The following is a 16,744-nucleotide window of genomic DNA, read 5'->3' as shown; positions in this document are numbered from 1 at the left end:
GGGGGATAAAAATAAGATAACCAGTAACAGATCAAATTAAGAATTTACAAGGAGTTTCTTCCACACACTGGCGAAAACCTGAAGCTTGCTGTTCAAGCATAGAGAATCGACACATATAAGGGGAGGCCTGAGGCCTGCATGAGGGAGAAGAGATTTGAGGGATAGGAGGACAGGGTTGAAATAGTCTCATGCAGTGTATAAACATAGGCATGGATCAACTGGACAAAATGACTAGTTTCTATGCTGAAAATTCTATGGAATTACTACAAGCCTGAGTAACAATTGCAAGAAAATAACGGCATTATATTTTAAATTAATAGCTGAATGATGGTTAAATTCCATTATTACAATTTCTACCCTGAACACTGACAGTTTCTCTCCCGAATGTTTATTGAATTTATCTGGCGAGTTAAATGAGTGAGTACAGGTCACAGATTCCATCTCCAGTCTGTGCTGTTAGCTGATCTCGTTCACAATAGTAGTTGGAGCATTATAATTAGCTTTAGTGCTGCTTGGCTAAGCAAATGAAAATCTGCCAGGTTTCCTGTTCATTATCCAGAGACACTTGCTGAAAGGGAATCACAGTAACTGTGAGGGACAGCAATACATTGCCAAGTCAGGATGGTATGTGACTTGGAGGGAACATGCAGATGGTTGTGTTCTCATATGCCTGCTGCCTTTGTATTTCTAGGCAGTAAGGGTCAGGGGGTTTGGAAGAAGCTGCAGAAGACATTATATTTACATTACCGAGTCATCAACAGAGGATTTAGTGTATCATGCTTCATTACCTCCTTTTTCCTTAGGCAGACATCATATTGACCTTAAGACATTATCACTACTTCTCTCACCGTAGATGCTGCCATACCTGCTGAACTTTTCAGTACTTCCTGGTTTTATTTCTGATCTCCAGCATTTGAAATATTTTGCTTTTATTATCATATTGCTGGTTGTGGGAGTTTGCCGTGAGCAAATTGGCTGTCACATTTCAAGCATGTTTACACTTCAACAAGTACTTCAATGTTTGTAAAGTGCTTTGGTCATGAAAGGCGCTATATAAGTGCAACTCTTTTTTTTCTTTCTTATTAAAACACAGAATCAACACTCACTGGAGATCAACACTCACCAGCATGGCTGATAACGAGTGCGGAATTCTGTATGTCGTCTGCTATTGAATCCTTGAACCTATAAACTTCACGAGTAAAATCTGATCCAAGTAAAGGCTTTGGTTCAAAAGAGCCCCGGCCAATCTGAAGTATCAGCTTCCTGTAGCCCAAATCTTGAAGAATCTAAGGGTGAACAATAAAGTGATATGGGAAGACGGCCAACGATCTGAACAGGATAAGAATCAGCAATAACCCAATACTACAATAACAGGGCAGGTCCTACATTAATTCAGTAGAGCAGCTGTGCAAACACAAGATGAATAAGTCTTATGGGTTGAATAAGATGCATTTAATGATTTGTAAAGAACTAAAGGAGGAAACTGCTAGAACTCTGGCACAAATCTTGCAGAAATCACTGAATACTGGAGAGATGCCTGAGGACCAGATGTTCTTCCCATTTAAAAAAAAGGTAGCAAAGATAACTCAGAAAATAGAGACCAGAGAGTTCAACATTCATAATTAGTAAGGTTATGGAAACCAGTATTAAGATTGGATATAAATAAAGTGGTAAACAAAAGCTCATTTGGATGAATGAAAGCCAATGCAACCTATTTATTGATTTTCTTTGAAGGTGTGACAAAGGATCTTAGTAAGTGGACGTGACATACTTGGATATCAGAATGGTTTTTGATTTCCTCTGGAACGGCTGCTGCTGACACTAAATTTTAAAAAATGGGGAATTATTTTACAGTAAATGCTTAATTGATTACTGATAGAACCCAGAATAAGGTGGCACACGCATTGTCATCAGCCTTAGCAAATGTTCCCAGTGGGGTTTCTAAGTGATCTGCTTTTCATTCCTTGAATCTCATTCCTTCCTTGGCCAAAATCTTTGAAATACTTTCAAGGGCGGCATGGTAGCACAAGTGGATAGCACTGTGGCTTCACAGCGCCAGGGTCCCAGATCTTGCCCCGGGGGGTACCCCAACGGTGGCCTGGCCCGCGATCGGGTACTACCGATCGGCGGGCTGGCCTGTGCCGTGGGGGCACTCTTTTCCTTCCGCCTTCGCCATAGACTGGCGTGGCGCCAAAGGCCGTTCCCGCCGGCCGGTGGGACGCCAACCACTCCGGCGCGGGCCTAGCCCCTCAATGTTAGGGCTTGGCCCCTAAAGACTTCCGCACCTTTGGGGCCCGACGCCGGAATGGTTCACGCCACTCCATCACGCTGGGACCCCCCGCCCAGCCGGGTAGGGGAGAATCCCGCCCCAGGAGTGTGGGGTTGAAGTGCAAACAAAACCTCAATAGAAGATTTTCCAGAAAACTAAAAAGGGAGTGCAGCCTATAACACGTAACATAGACCAGACGTTCGGTAGCGGCCATGTCCGAATAAGTCGCATACACGGCAGCTCCCGCTGGGATCTGGGTTTCGGGCCTTTAAATGGGGCAGCATCGGCACTTGGAAGGTGAATACCGGCGTTGGAAAGGATGCTGGAGGTTCCCCTCACTGCTGTATGAAGGGAACCAGGAGCGGGGCCGTTAAACAAGCGATTGCAGGGAAGAAAGTGGAGTGGGTTCGGGAGGACAAAATGTCGGCCGGCGCAGACCAAGAAGTGTGGGCCCAGTGGCCGAGAGAGCAGCAAGACTTTCTGAGGAGCTGCTTTGTGGAGCTGAAGACGGAGATGCTGGCCCCTATGAAGGCCTCCATGGAAAAGATGGTGGAGGTTCAGAAGGCGATCAAAGAGGTGGAGAAGAAGGTATCTGAGAATGAGGACGAGATCCTGGGCCTGGCAATCAGGGTGGAGGCGCACGAGGCCCGTCACAAGAGATGGCAGGATGACCTCGAATATAGGTCTCGGAGTCACAACCTGCGGATCCTGGGGCCTCCCTGAAGGTGTGCAGGAGGTGGACGCAAGCATGTATGTGACTACAATGCTGGGGACGCTGATGGGCACAGGGGCCTTCCCGCGGCCCTTGGAACTGGACGGGGCGCATAGAGTCCTCGCGAGGAAACTGATGGCGAACGAACCACTGAGGGCGATGGTGATAAGGTTCCACTGCTTTACAGACAGGGAGCGTGTCCTGCGTTGGGCAAAGAAGGAGCGGAGCAGTAAGTGGGAGAACGACGAGATTCGCATATACCAGGACTTGGGAGCTGAAATGGCGAGGAGGTGTGCGGGTTTCAAGCAGGCTCAGGCGGTTCTCCACAGCAAAGGGCTGAAGTTCGGGCTCCTGCATCCGGCGAGACTTTGGGTAATGTACAAGGACAGGCACCATTACTTTGATACGCCGGATGAAGCATGGACATTCATTAAGCATGAAAAGCTGGACTTGAACTAAGGGGCAGCTGCACGTGGGTGAAACGTGCTGGTGGAGATGTGTAACCGGTGTTGGCCTGGTGTAAGTTTGTTAGTAGAATTCAAGTTTGTTTGCTTTTCTTTTCCTTTTTTTGTTTCAGGGGGCGGGGGTAACGTCCGGGTTGTGCTGTCCGGTGCACGGGAAGGATCCGAATGGCACTTGCCCTCTTACCCTGTGGGGGAGGGGGGGTTGGAGGCCCGAAGGAGAAGACAATAGTAAGTTTGGAGATAGAGGCGGGAGCGGCCAGGGTCAGCATGGGTCAGCTGACTTACGGAAGCGCAATGGGGGGGAAATCAGTGCTAAGCGGGTGCTTGGCATGGGGGGGTTGGGATTTGGGGATTGTGATTGCTTTGCTGACTGAAGGGGAGCCAACTGTTGGGGATAGATGTAGAGTCGGGTTGGGGGGCCTCCGGCGGGAGGGCTGGAGCGAGCGGGGAGCTGGCCGAAAATGGGAGATGGCTAGTCGGCAGGGAGGGTCAATCCCCCCGTCCACGCTGATAACGTGGAATGTGAGGGGCCTGAATGGGCCGGTCAAGAGGTCCCGTGTGTTCTCACATTTAAAGGGGTTGAAGGCGAACGTGGCCATGCTGCAGGAGACGCACTTAAAGCTTGCTACCAAATGAGGTTAAGGAGGGGATGGGTAGGCCAGGTGTTCCACTCGGGGCTAGACTCAAAGACCTGAGGGGTGACAATTCTGGTTAGTAAACAGGTGGTGTTTGAGGCAGGGAGCATTGTGGCGGACAAGGGGAGCAGGTACATAATGGTGAGTGGCAAGCTACAGGGGGCCCGGGTGGTGGTACTAGAACATGTAGTGCAGGAGGCCATTCGGCCCATAAAGTCTGCACTGACCCACATTAAGCCCTCACTTCCACCCTATCCCCGTAACCCAATAACCCCTCCTAACCTTTTTGGACACTAAGGGTAATTTAGCATGGCCAATCCACCTAACCTGCACGTCTTTGGACTGTGGGAGGAAACCAGAGCACCCGGAGGAAACCCACGCAGACACGGGGAGAACGTGCAGACTCCGCTCAGAGAGTGACCCAGTGGGGAATCGAAACTGGGACCCTGCCACTGTGAAGCCACAGTGCTATCCACTTGTGCTAACGTTGGTGAACGTGTATGCCCCGAACTGGGAAGATGCGGAATTCATGAGGCGTATGGTGGGTAAAATCCCGGACTTGGAGTCAAGTAACTTGATCATGGGGGGTGGAAACTTTAATACTGTCTTGGATCCGGCGCTAGACTGGTCTAAGTCCAGGTCGGGAAAGAGACCGGCGGCGCTGTGAGAGTTCATGGATCAGATGAGGGGGGGGCGTGGACCCGTGGAGATTTGCACGGCCAAGGGCGAAGGAGTTCTCCATTTTCTCCCACGTCCTTAAAGTCTACTCGCGGATTGACTTTTTTGTGGTGAGCAGGGCGTTAATCCCGAGGGTGGAGGGGGTTGAGTATTTGGCCATTGCGGTCTCGGACCATGCCCCGCACTGGATGAACCTGCGACTAGGGGTGAAGCGGGGGCAGCGGACTCTCTGGAGACTGGATGTGGGGCTGCTGGCGGATGAAGAGCTGTGTGGGCGGGTAAGGAGGAGCATTCAGAACTATGTGATAACGAATGACAGAAGGGAGGTAACAGCAGCAGCGGTTTGGGAGGCAATGAAGGTGGTCATCAGAGGGGAGTTAATCTCTATTAAGTCCCACAGAGGGAAGAGGGAGAGGGTGAAGAGAGAGAGGCTGGTGGGAGAGATGCTTAGGGTAGACAGGAAGTATGCGGAGGCCCCCCCGAGGGGAGGCTGCTAAAGGAGCGCCGGAGATTACAGGCGGAGTTCGATTTGCTGACCACGGGGAAGGCGGAGTCGCAGTTGAGGAAAGTGAAAGGGGCAGTCTACGAGTATGGGGAGAAAGTAAGTAGGATGCTGGCGCACCACTTTCGCAGGAGAGAGGCGGCCATGGAGATCGGGGGAGTGAGGGATAAGGAAGTGTTGAGTCCAGAGAGGATTAATTAAGTCTTCAAGGAGTTTTATGGGAGGCTGTACGAGTCAGGACCCACCGAGGGGAGGGGAAGGGATGAAGCAATTTATGGATCGATTGAGGTTCCCAAGGGTGGACGAGGATCGGGTGGAGGGCCGCAATTGAATTGGAGGAGATAGTTAAGGGGCTGGCAAGCATGCAGTCGGGCAAGGCCCGGGTCCAGACGGCTTCCCTGTAGAATTTTATAAGAAGTTCTCGGAGCTACTGAGCCCGCTCCTGCTAAGAACCTTTAACGATGTCGCAGGCATTGATCTCGCTCATTTTGAAGAGGAAAAGGATCCGCTTCAATGTGGGTCCTACAGGCCGATATCGCTCCTGAATGTAGATGCCAAATTGTTGGCAAAAATTCTGGCTACCAGAAATGAAATCAAATAAAATGAGAATCGCTTATTGTCACGAGTAGGCTTCAATGAAGTTAATGTGAAAAGCCCCTAGTCGCCACATTCCGGCGCCTGTCCGGGGAGGATGGTACGGGAATCGAACCGTGCTGCTGGCCTGCTTGGTCTGCTTTAAAAGCCAGCAATTTAGCCGAGTGAGCTAAACCAGCCCCTAAACCTAAACCAACCAGAATAGAGAACTGCATCCCGGGAGTGATCGAGGAGGACCAGGCGGGTTTCGTCAAGGGCAGGCAACTGAACACAAATGTGAGGAGGCTCGTGAATATTATTTTGATGCCCTCGGAGGGAGGGGACGCAGAAGTAGTGGCTGCAATGGATGCAGAGAAGGCCTTTGACAGGGTGGAGTATAAGTACCTGTGGGAAGTGATAGGTAGGATTGGATTCGGGGAGGGATTCATAGGGTGGGTCAAGCTACTGTATCAGGCCCCCGTAGCAAGTGTGCCCACGAACCGGCTGAGATCGGAGTATTCCAGGCTGTACCGAGGGACAAGGCAGGGGTGCCCCCTTTCCCCGTTACTATTTGCCCTGGCAATTGAGCCGTTGGCCATAGCGCTGAGGACTTCGAGGAACTGGAGGGGGCTGGTCCAGGGGGGAGCACTGGGTTTACCTCTACGCAGATGACCTGCTATTGTATATTTCGGACCCGCTAGAGGGGATGGGGGAGGTCATGCGGATCCTGGGGGACTTTGGGAGCTTCTCGGGGTACAAGTTGAATGTGGGGAGAAGTGAGCTGTTTGTAATCCACATTAGGGCTCAGGAGGAGAGACTGGGGGAGCTCCCACTCAAGATGGTGGAGAGGAACTTTCGTTATTTAGGTATACAGGTAGCTAGGAACTGGGATGCCCTACACAGGCTCAATTTATCTTGGCTTGTAGAGCAGATGGAGGGAGACTTTAAAAGGTGGGACATGCTCCCGGTTTCCTTGGCGGGAAGGGTGCAGACTGTGAAGATGACAGTTCTTCCCAGATTCCTGTTCGTTTTTCAGTGCCTCCCCATTTTCATCCCCAAATCCTTCTTCAAGCGGGTGAACAGGATTATCACGGGATCTGTGTGGACAAACAAGACCCCGCAAGTTAAAAGACTGTTTTTGGAGCGTGGCCCGGGGGGGGGCAGGGCCGGCTCAAGGTACCGGCAACTCGGACAGTCGCCCAGGGCGCCATGTGCTAGGGGCGCCGCGTAAAAGACTCGGGTCCCGCGCATGCGCAGTTGGGCCGGTGCTAACCAGTGCATGCGCGGTGGCCGCCCTCCCTCAGGCCGCCCCGCACAAACATGGCGGATGGATCCAGGCTCGCCGGTGGTCACTCCGGCCCCCCCTCCCTCCGCCCCCCCCCCCCCCCCCCCGAAGGGCGCCGAAGTTCAGCTTGCCCGGGGCGCCAGCAACCCTAGGGCCGGCGCTGGGGGGGGGGGGGGGGGGGGGGTGTTGGTGGCACTGCCGACTTCTGTAGCTACTATTGGGCGGCTAATGTGGCCATGATTAGGAAATGGGTAATGGAGGAGGGGGCAGCTAGAGGCGGCGTCATGCAAAGACACCAGCCTAGGGGCACTAGTAACGGCACCGCTGTCGTTCTCGCCGGCACAATACACCACAGGCCCGGTGGTGACGGCGGCACTGAGGGTCTGGGGTCAGTGGAGGAGGCACAGGAAGGAGGGGACCTCAGTTTGGACCCCGATACGGAACAACCATAGATTTTCTCCGGGCAAGATAGACGGGGGGTTTCAAAGGCTGGTATAGGGCAGGCATTAGAAGGATGGGAGACCTGTTTATAGATGGGACTTTCCCTAGCTTGAAGGCGCTGGAGGAGAAGTTCGGCCTGCCCCCAGGAAATGCTTTCAGATACCTCCAGGTCCGGGACTTTCTCAAAAAACAGGTGGGGACATTTCCGCGGCTACCCCCTCGAAGGATACAGGACTGGGTATGTCTGGCATCTGGGTAGGAGAGGGGAAGGTGTCAAACATATAACAGGAGCTGCAGGAGGCGGAGGAAGCCTCAGTGGAGGAGTTGAAGGGCAAGAGGGAGGAGGAGCTAGGTGAGGTGCTAGATGAGGGCCTATGGGCTGATGCCCTGGGCTGGGTGAATTCGTCCGCATCATGTGCCAGGCTCAGTTTAATTCAGTTTAAGGTGGTGCATCGGGCTCATGTGATGACGGTGAGAATGAGCAAATTCTTTGGGGTGGAGGACAGGTGCGCGAGATGTGCAGTGAGTCCGACGGACCATGTCCATATGTTTTGGGCATGCCCGCCGCTTAAGAATTCTGGCAGGGCTTTGCGAGGGCTTTGCGAGGGCGGCGGCTCAGGTGGGTGGAATTGTCTATTTAATATATATTTGCATTTTGTCTAATGATATAGTTTTGTTAAATATTTTTTGTTTATTTTTCTGTTATGTAAAATTTCTGGTTGAAATAAGCTTTAATAAAAACAATTTTTTAAAACATATGCATGGACCATGGACTCCACAAGGCTGCTCTTGGGAGTCCATGATCCGGTGCAATCAGTGATTATACGGCACTGCTGCATGTAACTTCCTCCACCCCACGTCCCCAAGATTGAGGGGGAGAACTCCTCCATAGAGGGACCTCCAGTGGGGACCTCAGCCGTCGGATGACAACAAGGCACGCCATGGTGTGTCCGGGCAACGGGCAAGGATAAGGAGGTGAAGGATGTGCAGCAGCAGCCTGTACAGAATACGCACAGTGTGAAAAGGAACGGAGGTCATTTTCGCGAGGCAGCTAGGATTGTGGGGCACCTGCCTCTGAGGGAGGTTTCAGGGCTTGGAACCAATGTGGAATTCCCTCTCAGCAAGAGGTTCGCTCAGACGGGAGACCACCACACACCTGTGCATCCTCTAGACCAGGGGTGGGCAAACATTTCCGTGCAAGGGCCACATTCAGAAATTCACAATTCACAAAGGGCCGCATAGTATATTAAGTAAAATAATTACTTCACCCGGTTATGATTCTGGGCACCTCATATAGAATATAGAACAGTACAGCACAGAACAGGCCCTTCGGCCCTCGACGTTGTGCCGAGCAATGATCACCCTACTCAAGTCAACGTATCCACCCTATACCAGTAAGTAACCCAACAGCCCCCCCCCCCCCCCCAATTAACCTTAAAAAAATTTTTTATTTTTTTTAATGACTTGGTGGGCCGCAGAAATACCTTTGGCGGGCCACATGCGGCCCGCGGGCCGTAGTTTGCCCACCCCTGCTCTAGACCGTGAGTGCCATCGGGTCCGAGTATGACCGTTCTGAAGTCTCGGATGGCATCGGCTGCAAGCCGGATGTCCACTGTCGCACATTGTGCTAACTCGTGGAGTGTCATCAAGCCCACTCCTCCGCCACCCTGCACGTCCCCGATCCTAGTCAGTCCAGCAGCCACAGTCCGCTCCTCCATCAGGCACTCGGTGGAGGTGCAGATTCCTGAGTAGCGGCTCCCTCTTGACAGCCATCAATCCTGATGGGGGAAGAGCTATGGCACGAGGCGACCAGGCTCCAAACTTTGAGATGGTCCTGGTAAAACACGGGTAACGAAGACCCCGCAGTTCTATGAATAGAGCTGCATGTCATAATTTAGGTTGTGCACCTGGCTGAAGAAATGAGTCGCCAGGGCACACCATCGTGGAGGGGGCTCAATGTTAAGGTATCACTGCAAGGTCTGAAGCCGGAAGGTCGTCACTTGGGTAAAGACACACCAGCCCTTCTTAAGCGGGAGACGCAGAACCTCACAGTGACCAGTGCGGTCTCTTGTCCCAGAAGATTCTCTGGAGGTTTGTGACAAAGTCAGGGGGAGGGGTCAAAATGACCAGCCGGTACCACAACATGGAGTCTATCAGCTGGTTTGTGATGAGAACTCAATCCCTGTAAGACAGTACTCGGAGCAGTCCTGTCCAGCATCTCAAGTGAGCGGTGACCTTGGCCTCCAGCTTCTGCCAGTTAGCCAGTCGGGATTCCTCAGCCAGGCAAAGATGGAATCCCAAGTAGAGGGTGCTGTTCCTTCTCCAAGTGATAAGGCGGAGCTCCTCTGGAAGAGGGTCCATCTGCTATGGACCCACCAGGAGTCCTGAACACTTGGCCCAGTTGATCCTGGCTGAGGAAATGGTGGAATACACAGCCTGGCACTCTCACATCATCCGCAGGTCAACAGTCAGTGAACACGAAATGAGGATCACCCCAATGCCTGGCCCACACAGAACCAGTCTCAAAAAGCGCAGGAAAGACTCCACGCAAATGTAACAGAGTTGGCAATACAAGGGGCATCCCTGATGCACTCCTCTCCTAAAGTGAAGGGGCGCCGTCAGGGATGCATTAATCTTAATGAGACATTATGCGGCAGTGTACAGAAGTCAGATCCGGGCAACGAAATGCTTCCCAAACCCGAATGCTTGCAGAATTCTGAATAAATATTTGTGATCCACCCTGTTGAGCCATTCTGCTGAACAAGGGACAGGAAGGCACTTGACAGACCAGCCCTCTGGGAATGATGGACCCAGGTTCTGGACCAGATAGATGTTGTCATAGAAGGTGCCGCCCCGCCCCGCGAAGGACTGGTCAAGATGGATCATGTGGTCCAGCACGGTGTCAAGGAGCAAACACATCGTCTTAGCAAAGATCTTGTTGTCCGTGCTGAGGAGGGAGACCGGCCTCCAGTTTTTAAGATGGTGGAGATCCCCCCCTCTTTGGCAGCGGTGGCCATGCAACACGAGAGGGGCATCACCCCGATAGCGATACTTTTGCCCAGGACTGCTGCGTAATCACTCCCCAGGACGCCCCAGAACACCCTGAAGAACTCCACGGGGTTTGGCCCTGGACAGGCTGTCGAGGGCACCGGTCAGCTCCTCCAGGCTTATAGGAGCATCAAGCCTCCCAGTGCCCTCCGGGCCATCCTGCAGTAGGTCCTCCCACTAAACTCCACAAGTATCAGTTTCTGGGCTTGTTTCGTCGCTTCTGGGCCGGCTGGAGAAGGAAGTGGGGAGGCTTTCTCTCCTTGAGGTTATGGAGGGAGGTGGGCAAGATTCAGTGCATGCCTTCTGTCAGGAGTATGTGAGTGTGTCAACAATGAGGCGGAAATCCAGGAGGAATTGGAGAAGGAGGTGCTCGACCTGGAGTCATCTCTCAGTCAGCCCGCTGAGGACCTTGCCCTGCGGCTGGTCTACAGATAGAAGAAGGGCATGCTGCAGGACCTGAAACTTGTTGGGTCCTGTGGCACATACTTGAGGTCACGGTTCTAGATCGTCATGTACAGCAGCTCCCCCTTCTTCTCACTTGGACTGATTCGGGGAGAAGAGGGCACTGTATAAGCTTTGGGTTTGGGCCCTGATGTACACAGGATCCGAGACGAGAGACCTGTAGTCCGGCAGTAGCATAAGGAGCTGCTGGCAGACCCATGCCTTTTTTCCAAGCGAGTAGAAGGGGGAGCTGCTGTCCATGTCCGTCACGATCTGGATCCGTGGCCTCAAGTATGTGCCACAGGACCCAACAAGTTTCAGGTCTTGCAGCATGCCCTTCTTCTATCTGTAGACCAGCCGCAGGGCAAGGTCCTCAGTGGGCTGACTGAGAGATGACTCCAGGTCGAGCACCTCCTTCTCCAACTCCTCCTGGATTTCCGCCTCATTGTTGACCCACTCACATACTCCTGACTGAATCTTGCCCACGTCCCACCATAACCTCAAGGAGAGAAAGCCTCCCTACTTCCTTCTCCAGCCGGCCCAGAAGCGACGAAACAAGCCCAGAAACTGATCGTCCTCCAGCAGCAGGTTGTTAAAGTGCCAACACGCAGACCGTGACTGAGCGCGAGATAGGCCAGCCTTTCCCACACTAGACAGTTGTCCGAGCACGGCACCTGCTGCACAGAGGCCATCGGTATGCGGGCAGGTATGCCCTTGAAATGTAGACAGTTGATTCAGGACGCTCCAAACCCAGGCCTCACAAAGGTGAAGACGCTGGAGTCAGGATGGCGAGTCCGCCAGATGTCCACCAAGTCGAAGAATCCAACCAGGTTCCTTAACTTCACCACTGCACAAGAGCTGCCCTGGGTACCGAGGCAGTCCCTTGTCCCAAAGGTGCGTTTAAAATCCCCTGCCCCCCCCGAGGACGATGCACTCACCCAGGGCAATGGTGCCAAGCTGAGGGGACACCTGGGGAGCGTAGACATTCACAAAGTGAAGTACCTGACCCCCCCCCTCGTGAACTGTAGGATGCAGCAACCGGCCCGGCACTGGCTCCTTAACCCTCAAGATCTCCGGCTAAAAATGTGTCGCCACCAAGATAGCTACCCCGCCTAAACATGAGGTCAGGTGGCTCAGGTAGACAACCCACCCTCCCTCGCCACTCCAGGACCACGTTGTTTTGTGTCTCAGAGCAGTGATGGTTTCTCACAGGAAGCACGCAGCTTACTTCCCGTCTCAGAGAACCGAGATGTGCTTCAACCTGTAGTGCATGTCCTTGCTACCACTGACGTTGAGGCTGGCTATGGTCACCTCCATGTCAGCAGTAAGGTGGCACATTCACCGTCACCTTTTTAGTGCTCGGATGGAGCACCTTCTGGTGTCCGGCGAGGAATAATTTAAGCTGCCGCTGCTCGGTTGCTTTTGCATCTCCTGCCTCTTTAGCATAGGCGCGGGAAGACTTAACAAGCAGCACCACATCTGACTACCAGTCGAGGGCTAGCTGCACTCGGCCTTGGCGACCACGGTTTACACGTATAGATGCCACCTGTGCCCCCCCACCGAGCAGATGTCCTCCTCTGGGCAGACGCCTTCTGGGACCGAGTCCCCAGCTATCTTTGAGTGTGGTGGACGGCACAGACCCACCAACCAGCCCTGAATCTGCCTTGATCCCCCCCCCCCCCCCCCCCCGATCGTCGACTGAAGGGTTCCTTGTGGGCTCCTCTCAGGATATCGGGCCAGAGGGAGGTGGTGGCTCAGACCCAGCTCCTTCTGCAACCCGGGCCACCAGATAGATCCGGGAACAGTTCCTGGAAAAGCTCCGGAATGGAGATTGGGGCGCCCGGCATCAAAGGTTGGGGTAAAGGGGGGACCCTCCATGCCACCACTGCCCAAAGACCCTGGGGTCGGGGAGCAGCTGCAGTCCTCCTGCGTCGTGAAAACAAACACCGGGGTGCAAAATTGCACCGGGTGGTGCAATTGGGACTCCTGCTCGCACCTGGCCTCGTGGCGTCCCGCTCGGGGGCTGGTACAGTTCAGGGGTTAATATATGTTTCTCCTTTTAAATTTCACAAATGAGGGTGGGGAACGGGTCGAGATCCAACAATTGAAGTTTTAAAAATAAATCACTTCAGGGTCAAGATGTTTATCATGCCTGAAAACTGGCACAAGCACCCATCACATTAAAATTAATTCTCCTTGGGATCTTTAATATGCCCATAATACAACTTTTAACCAACTTTCAACTACCAGGCTTTCCTCTTGGCTCACTGATGTGCTGCAGAGAAATTATCAAAATATCCCAGGAATGCTCCAGTTACAGCATAAAAGTTGCTTAATGACTATTACCTCAAGGCCACAATTTGATGACATCTCCAAAATTTAGAAATTACGTTTCTGATTCCAATTTAAATTTCAAAATGCATGATTTTCGAACAGATATGTATGAAAACGGTTCATAGGACTGACAGAGAAAATTCAACACGTCTTTAATTTGCCTTTCAGCCCCACTCTCTGCTACATTTACCCCACTCCGATCTCTCCCGCCAAGCCCCTTCCGCACGCGCCCTCTCCCCTGCCACGCCTCTTCCCCACCCAACACACTCCTCATCACACGCTATGCCCTCTCCCTGCCACGCCTGTCCTCTTCTCCCACCATAGTCCTCTCTGCCCCTCTCCACCACAATAATAATAATAGCTTATTGTCACAAGTAGGCTTCAATTAAGTTACTGTGAAAAACCCCTAGTCACCACATTCCGGCGCCTGTTCGGGGAGGCTGGAACGGGAGTTGAACCCGCGCTGCTGGTCTTGTTCTGCATTACAAGCCAGCTGTCTTAGCCCATTGTGCTAAACCAGCCCCTAGTATCCCTCCCCCTCCCCTGCCATGCCTCTTCCCCACCCTCACCACGCTCCTGTTCCTCTCCACCACCACACCCCTTCCCCAGACTCTGCATTTCCTCCTCACTCTGCCCAATCCACCCACGTCACCATCACATTCACTCCACCCCTCCTGGCCCAATCACTCCTCCCCTCTGCCCTAATTCCCCTCCTCATTCCCTCTTTTTCACTTCCACTCCGCCCCTACATCTAACCTCCCCATCGCTCCCACCTCCACTGCACTTCCTCGCCCCAACTCCCTGTTCCCCCTCACTCCACTGCCCCACACCCCCTCCCACTTCACCCTCCCTCCCCATACTCCACCCCTAGAGCTGCAATACCCCAACTCATACGCCCTCCCCCTCCAACATTGTCCTTTCTAACACTCACCCTATTCCCCTCAATCCCCATTTCGCCTGCTCACATCCCCCTCCCATCTCACTTCCACCCGCTCCAACTTCCCCTTATCCCGTCCAACCCATTCCATCAAATCTTCCCCAACCCCTCCCAGTATCTGCCGTTGTTCCCTCCTTATCCATCACCCCCCTCACACCACACTTCATGTTCCTCCTAAATCCTCCCCTTATTCCAACCCCTCACCCTCTCTCCCACTATCAGTCCCTCACCCCCAGACTCAGCCCTCACCCCCAGACTCCACCCTCACCCCCAGTCTCCACCCTCACCCCCAGTCTCCACCCTCACTCGCTCACCCCCAGACTCCACCCTCAACCCGACTCCAGCCTCACTCCCTCACCGCCAGACGCCACCCTCACCCCAAGACTGCGCCCTCACTCCCTCAACCCGACTCCGCCCTCTCCCTAACCCCCCAGACTCCACCCTCACCCCCAGACTCTACCCTCACTTCCTCACCCCCAGACTCCACCCTCACCCCCAGACGCTGCCCTCACTCCCTCATCCCCAGACTCTACCCTTACCCACAGACTCCACCCTCACCCGCAGACTCCACCCTCACCGGCAGACTCCACTCTCACCTGAAGACTCCGCCCTCACTCCCTATCCCCAGACTCCGCCCTCACCCTGGCTCCACCCTCACCCTAGACTCTACCCTCACTCGACTCCACCCTCACTCCCCCACCCCCAGACTCCACCCTCACTCCCCCACCCCCAGACTCCACCCTCACCCCAGACTCCACCCTCACCCCAGACTCCACCCTCACTCCCTCACCCCAGACTCCGCCCTCATTCCCTCACCCCAGACTCCGCCCTCATTTCCTCACCCCAGACTCCGCCCTCATTTCCTCATTCCCTCACCCCGACTCCGCCCTCACTCCCTCACCCCAAGACTCCGCCCTCACTCCCTCCGCCCTCACTCCCTCACCCCTCACTCCCTCACCCCGACTCCCTCACCCCGACTCTGCCCTCACTCACCCCCAGACTCTGCCCTCACCCAGACTCCGCCCTCACTCCCTCACCCCCAGACTCCTCCCTCACCCCGACTCCACCTTCACCCCCAGACTCCGCCCTCACTCCCTCACCCCTTACTCCACCCTCAGTCCCTCACCCCCAGACTCCGCCCTCACTCCCTCACCCCCAGACTCCGCCCTCACTCCCGCCAGGCTCCTCCCTCACCCCCAGACTCCGCCCTCATTCCCTCACCACCAGACTCCCCCCACTAGCTGACTCCTCTCACTACCCCCTCTCCCCAATGCTCCCTCACTTTGCCCTTCACCCCCGCTTCATTCTTCACAGCCTCAGGCCTCCGCAATCCATCCTCACTCGGCCTCTCCTCCTCACTCCCCCGCCTTATTCCACTCCCCCCCCCACAGTCTCTGAGTCCACCCACCCGCGCCGTCCTTTCCGATGACATCTCCTGGATGAGTTGATCGAAACTCGTTGTTCCGACCGTCACAAACACCGACTCCATTTGCTGCCTAATCTGGGAGGCCGCAACCGCCAGAGGCGGGTGGCCGACCGAAGGTGCTCGGGTGGCCGAGCAGCGCAAACAAAGCGGTGGCACCGTTCTTCCAACACCTTTCCCCTTTCTGTGTTATCTGATGTTTAACCCCCAGCAAATACAGAGAGTGTTGTGATGTGCAAGGTAGATGTCATCCCCAGAGTGAGAGCTTGTGCAGAGTATTTTAATATCTCTCAATTGATATTCACATACAAGCCATTTGTCAACAAAAGCATTCGATAACAAGAACCCGGACTATCCTGAGCTTGTTTGTAATAGCTGCCTTAGGAGAAATATCCCAGTGGGAGACCCGGTATTGAACCTGGAGACTATGGGTGCGATTCTCCGACCCCACGTCGGGTGGGGGAATCGTGGGAGTGCCGGGCGAATCACGCCACCCTGGCACCTGCACGAGATTCTCCCAACCCCCCCAAAACGGCGTGTCACGTTTTGCAACAGGCCGCTCGGAGAATGGAGCGGCGATTCTCCGGCCCGGATGGGCGGAGCGTCCCGCAAGATCAATCCTCCATGTCTTGCCGGGCAGCAGAGGAGAAGACAGCAACCGCACATGCGCGGGTGACGTCATTCAGGCGGCGTCGCTTTGACGCAAGCGTCAAGGCCCAGCTCGTGAGATTGACGGGCCGCCGCTCCTGGGGGGTGAATAGGGGGCGAGAAGCGGCCTCCGACGCCGGAGTGAAACACTCCAGTTTTCACTCCGCCGTCGTCACTTTGTCTCCCTTTGGGAGAATTCGCCCTATGGGTGAGATTCTCCGTTAGCTGACGTCGAAATTGGGAAAAGCGATTGGGCGGAGAATAGGTCCGATGCCAAAATCACACAGGGTACTGATTTGATGCCAAATCGTGATTCTCCATCACCTCAACAGCAGCGTCATTGCGGTCCGGAAC

General features: G+C 54.0%; 1 protein-coding gene across 1 annotated transcript in view; it reads right to left on the bottom strand.

Annotated features, from left to right (window-relative positions):
• Nucleotides 1-15,884, bottom strand: part of alg13 (ALG13 UDP-N-acetylglucosaminyltransferase subunit) — a 141,183-nt gene extending 125,299 nt beyond the window's left edge. Inside the window, exons 1-2 of the mRNA XM_038776124.1 lie at nucleotides 15,728-15,884; nucleotides 1,124-1,286 (exon numbers count right to left, since the gene is read on the bottom strand). Coding sequence (XP_038632052.1) covers nucleotides 1,124-1,286; nucleotides 15,728-15,808 — 244 coding nt within the window. The 5' untranslated portion in view covers nucleotides 15,809-15,884. The remainder of the gene's footprint in view (nucleotides 1-1,123; nucleotides 1,287-15,727) is intronic.
• Between the last annotated feature and the right edge of the window lie 860 nt (nucleotides 15,885-16,744).

This window comes from Scyliorhinus canicula, chromosome 17 (genome assembly GCF_902713615.1).
Source record: "Scyliorhinus canicula chromosome 17, sScyCan1.1, whole genome shotgun sequence".
Lineage (NCBI taxonomy): Eukaryota > Metazoa > Chordata > Chondrichthyes > Carcharhiniformes > Scyliorhinidae > Scyliorhinus > Scyliorhinus canicula.
Note: the sequence above shows the minus strand (reverse complement) of the source record. Positions and strands in the feature narration are given on the sequence as shown.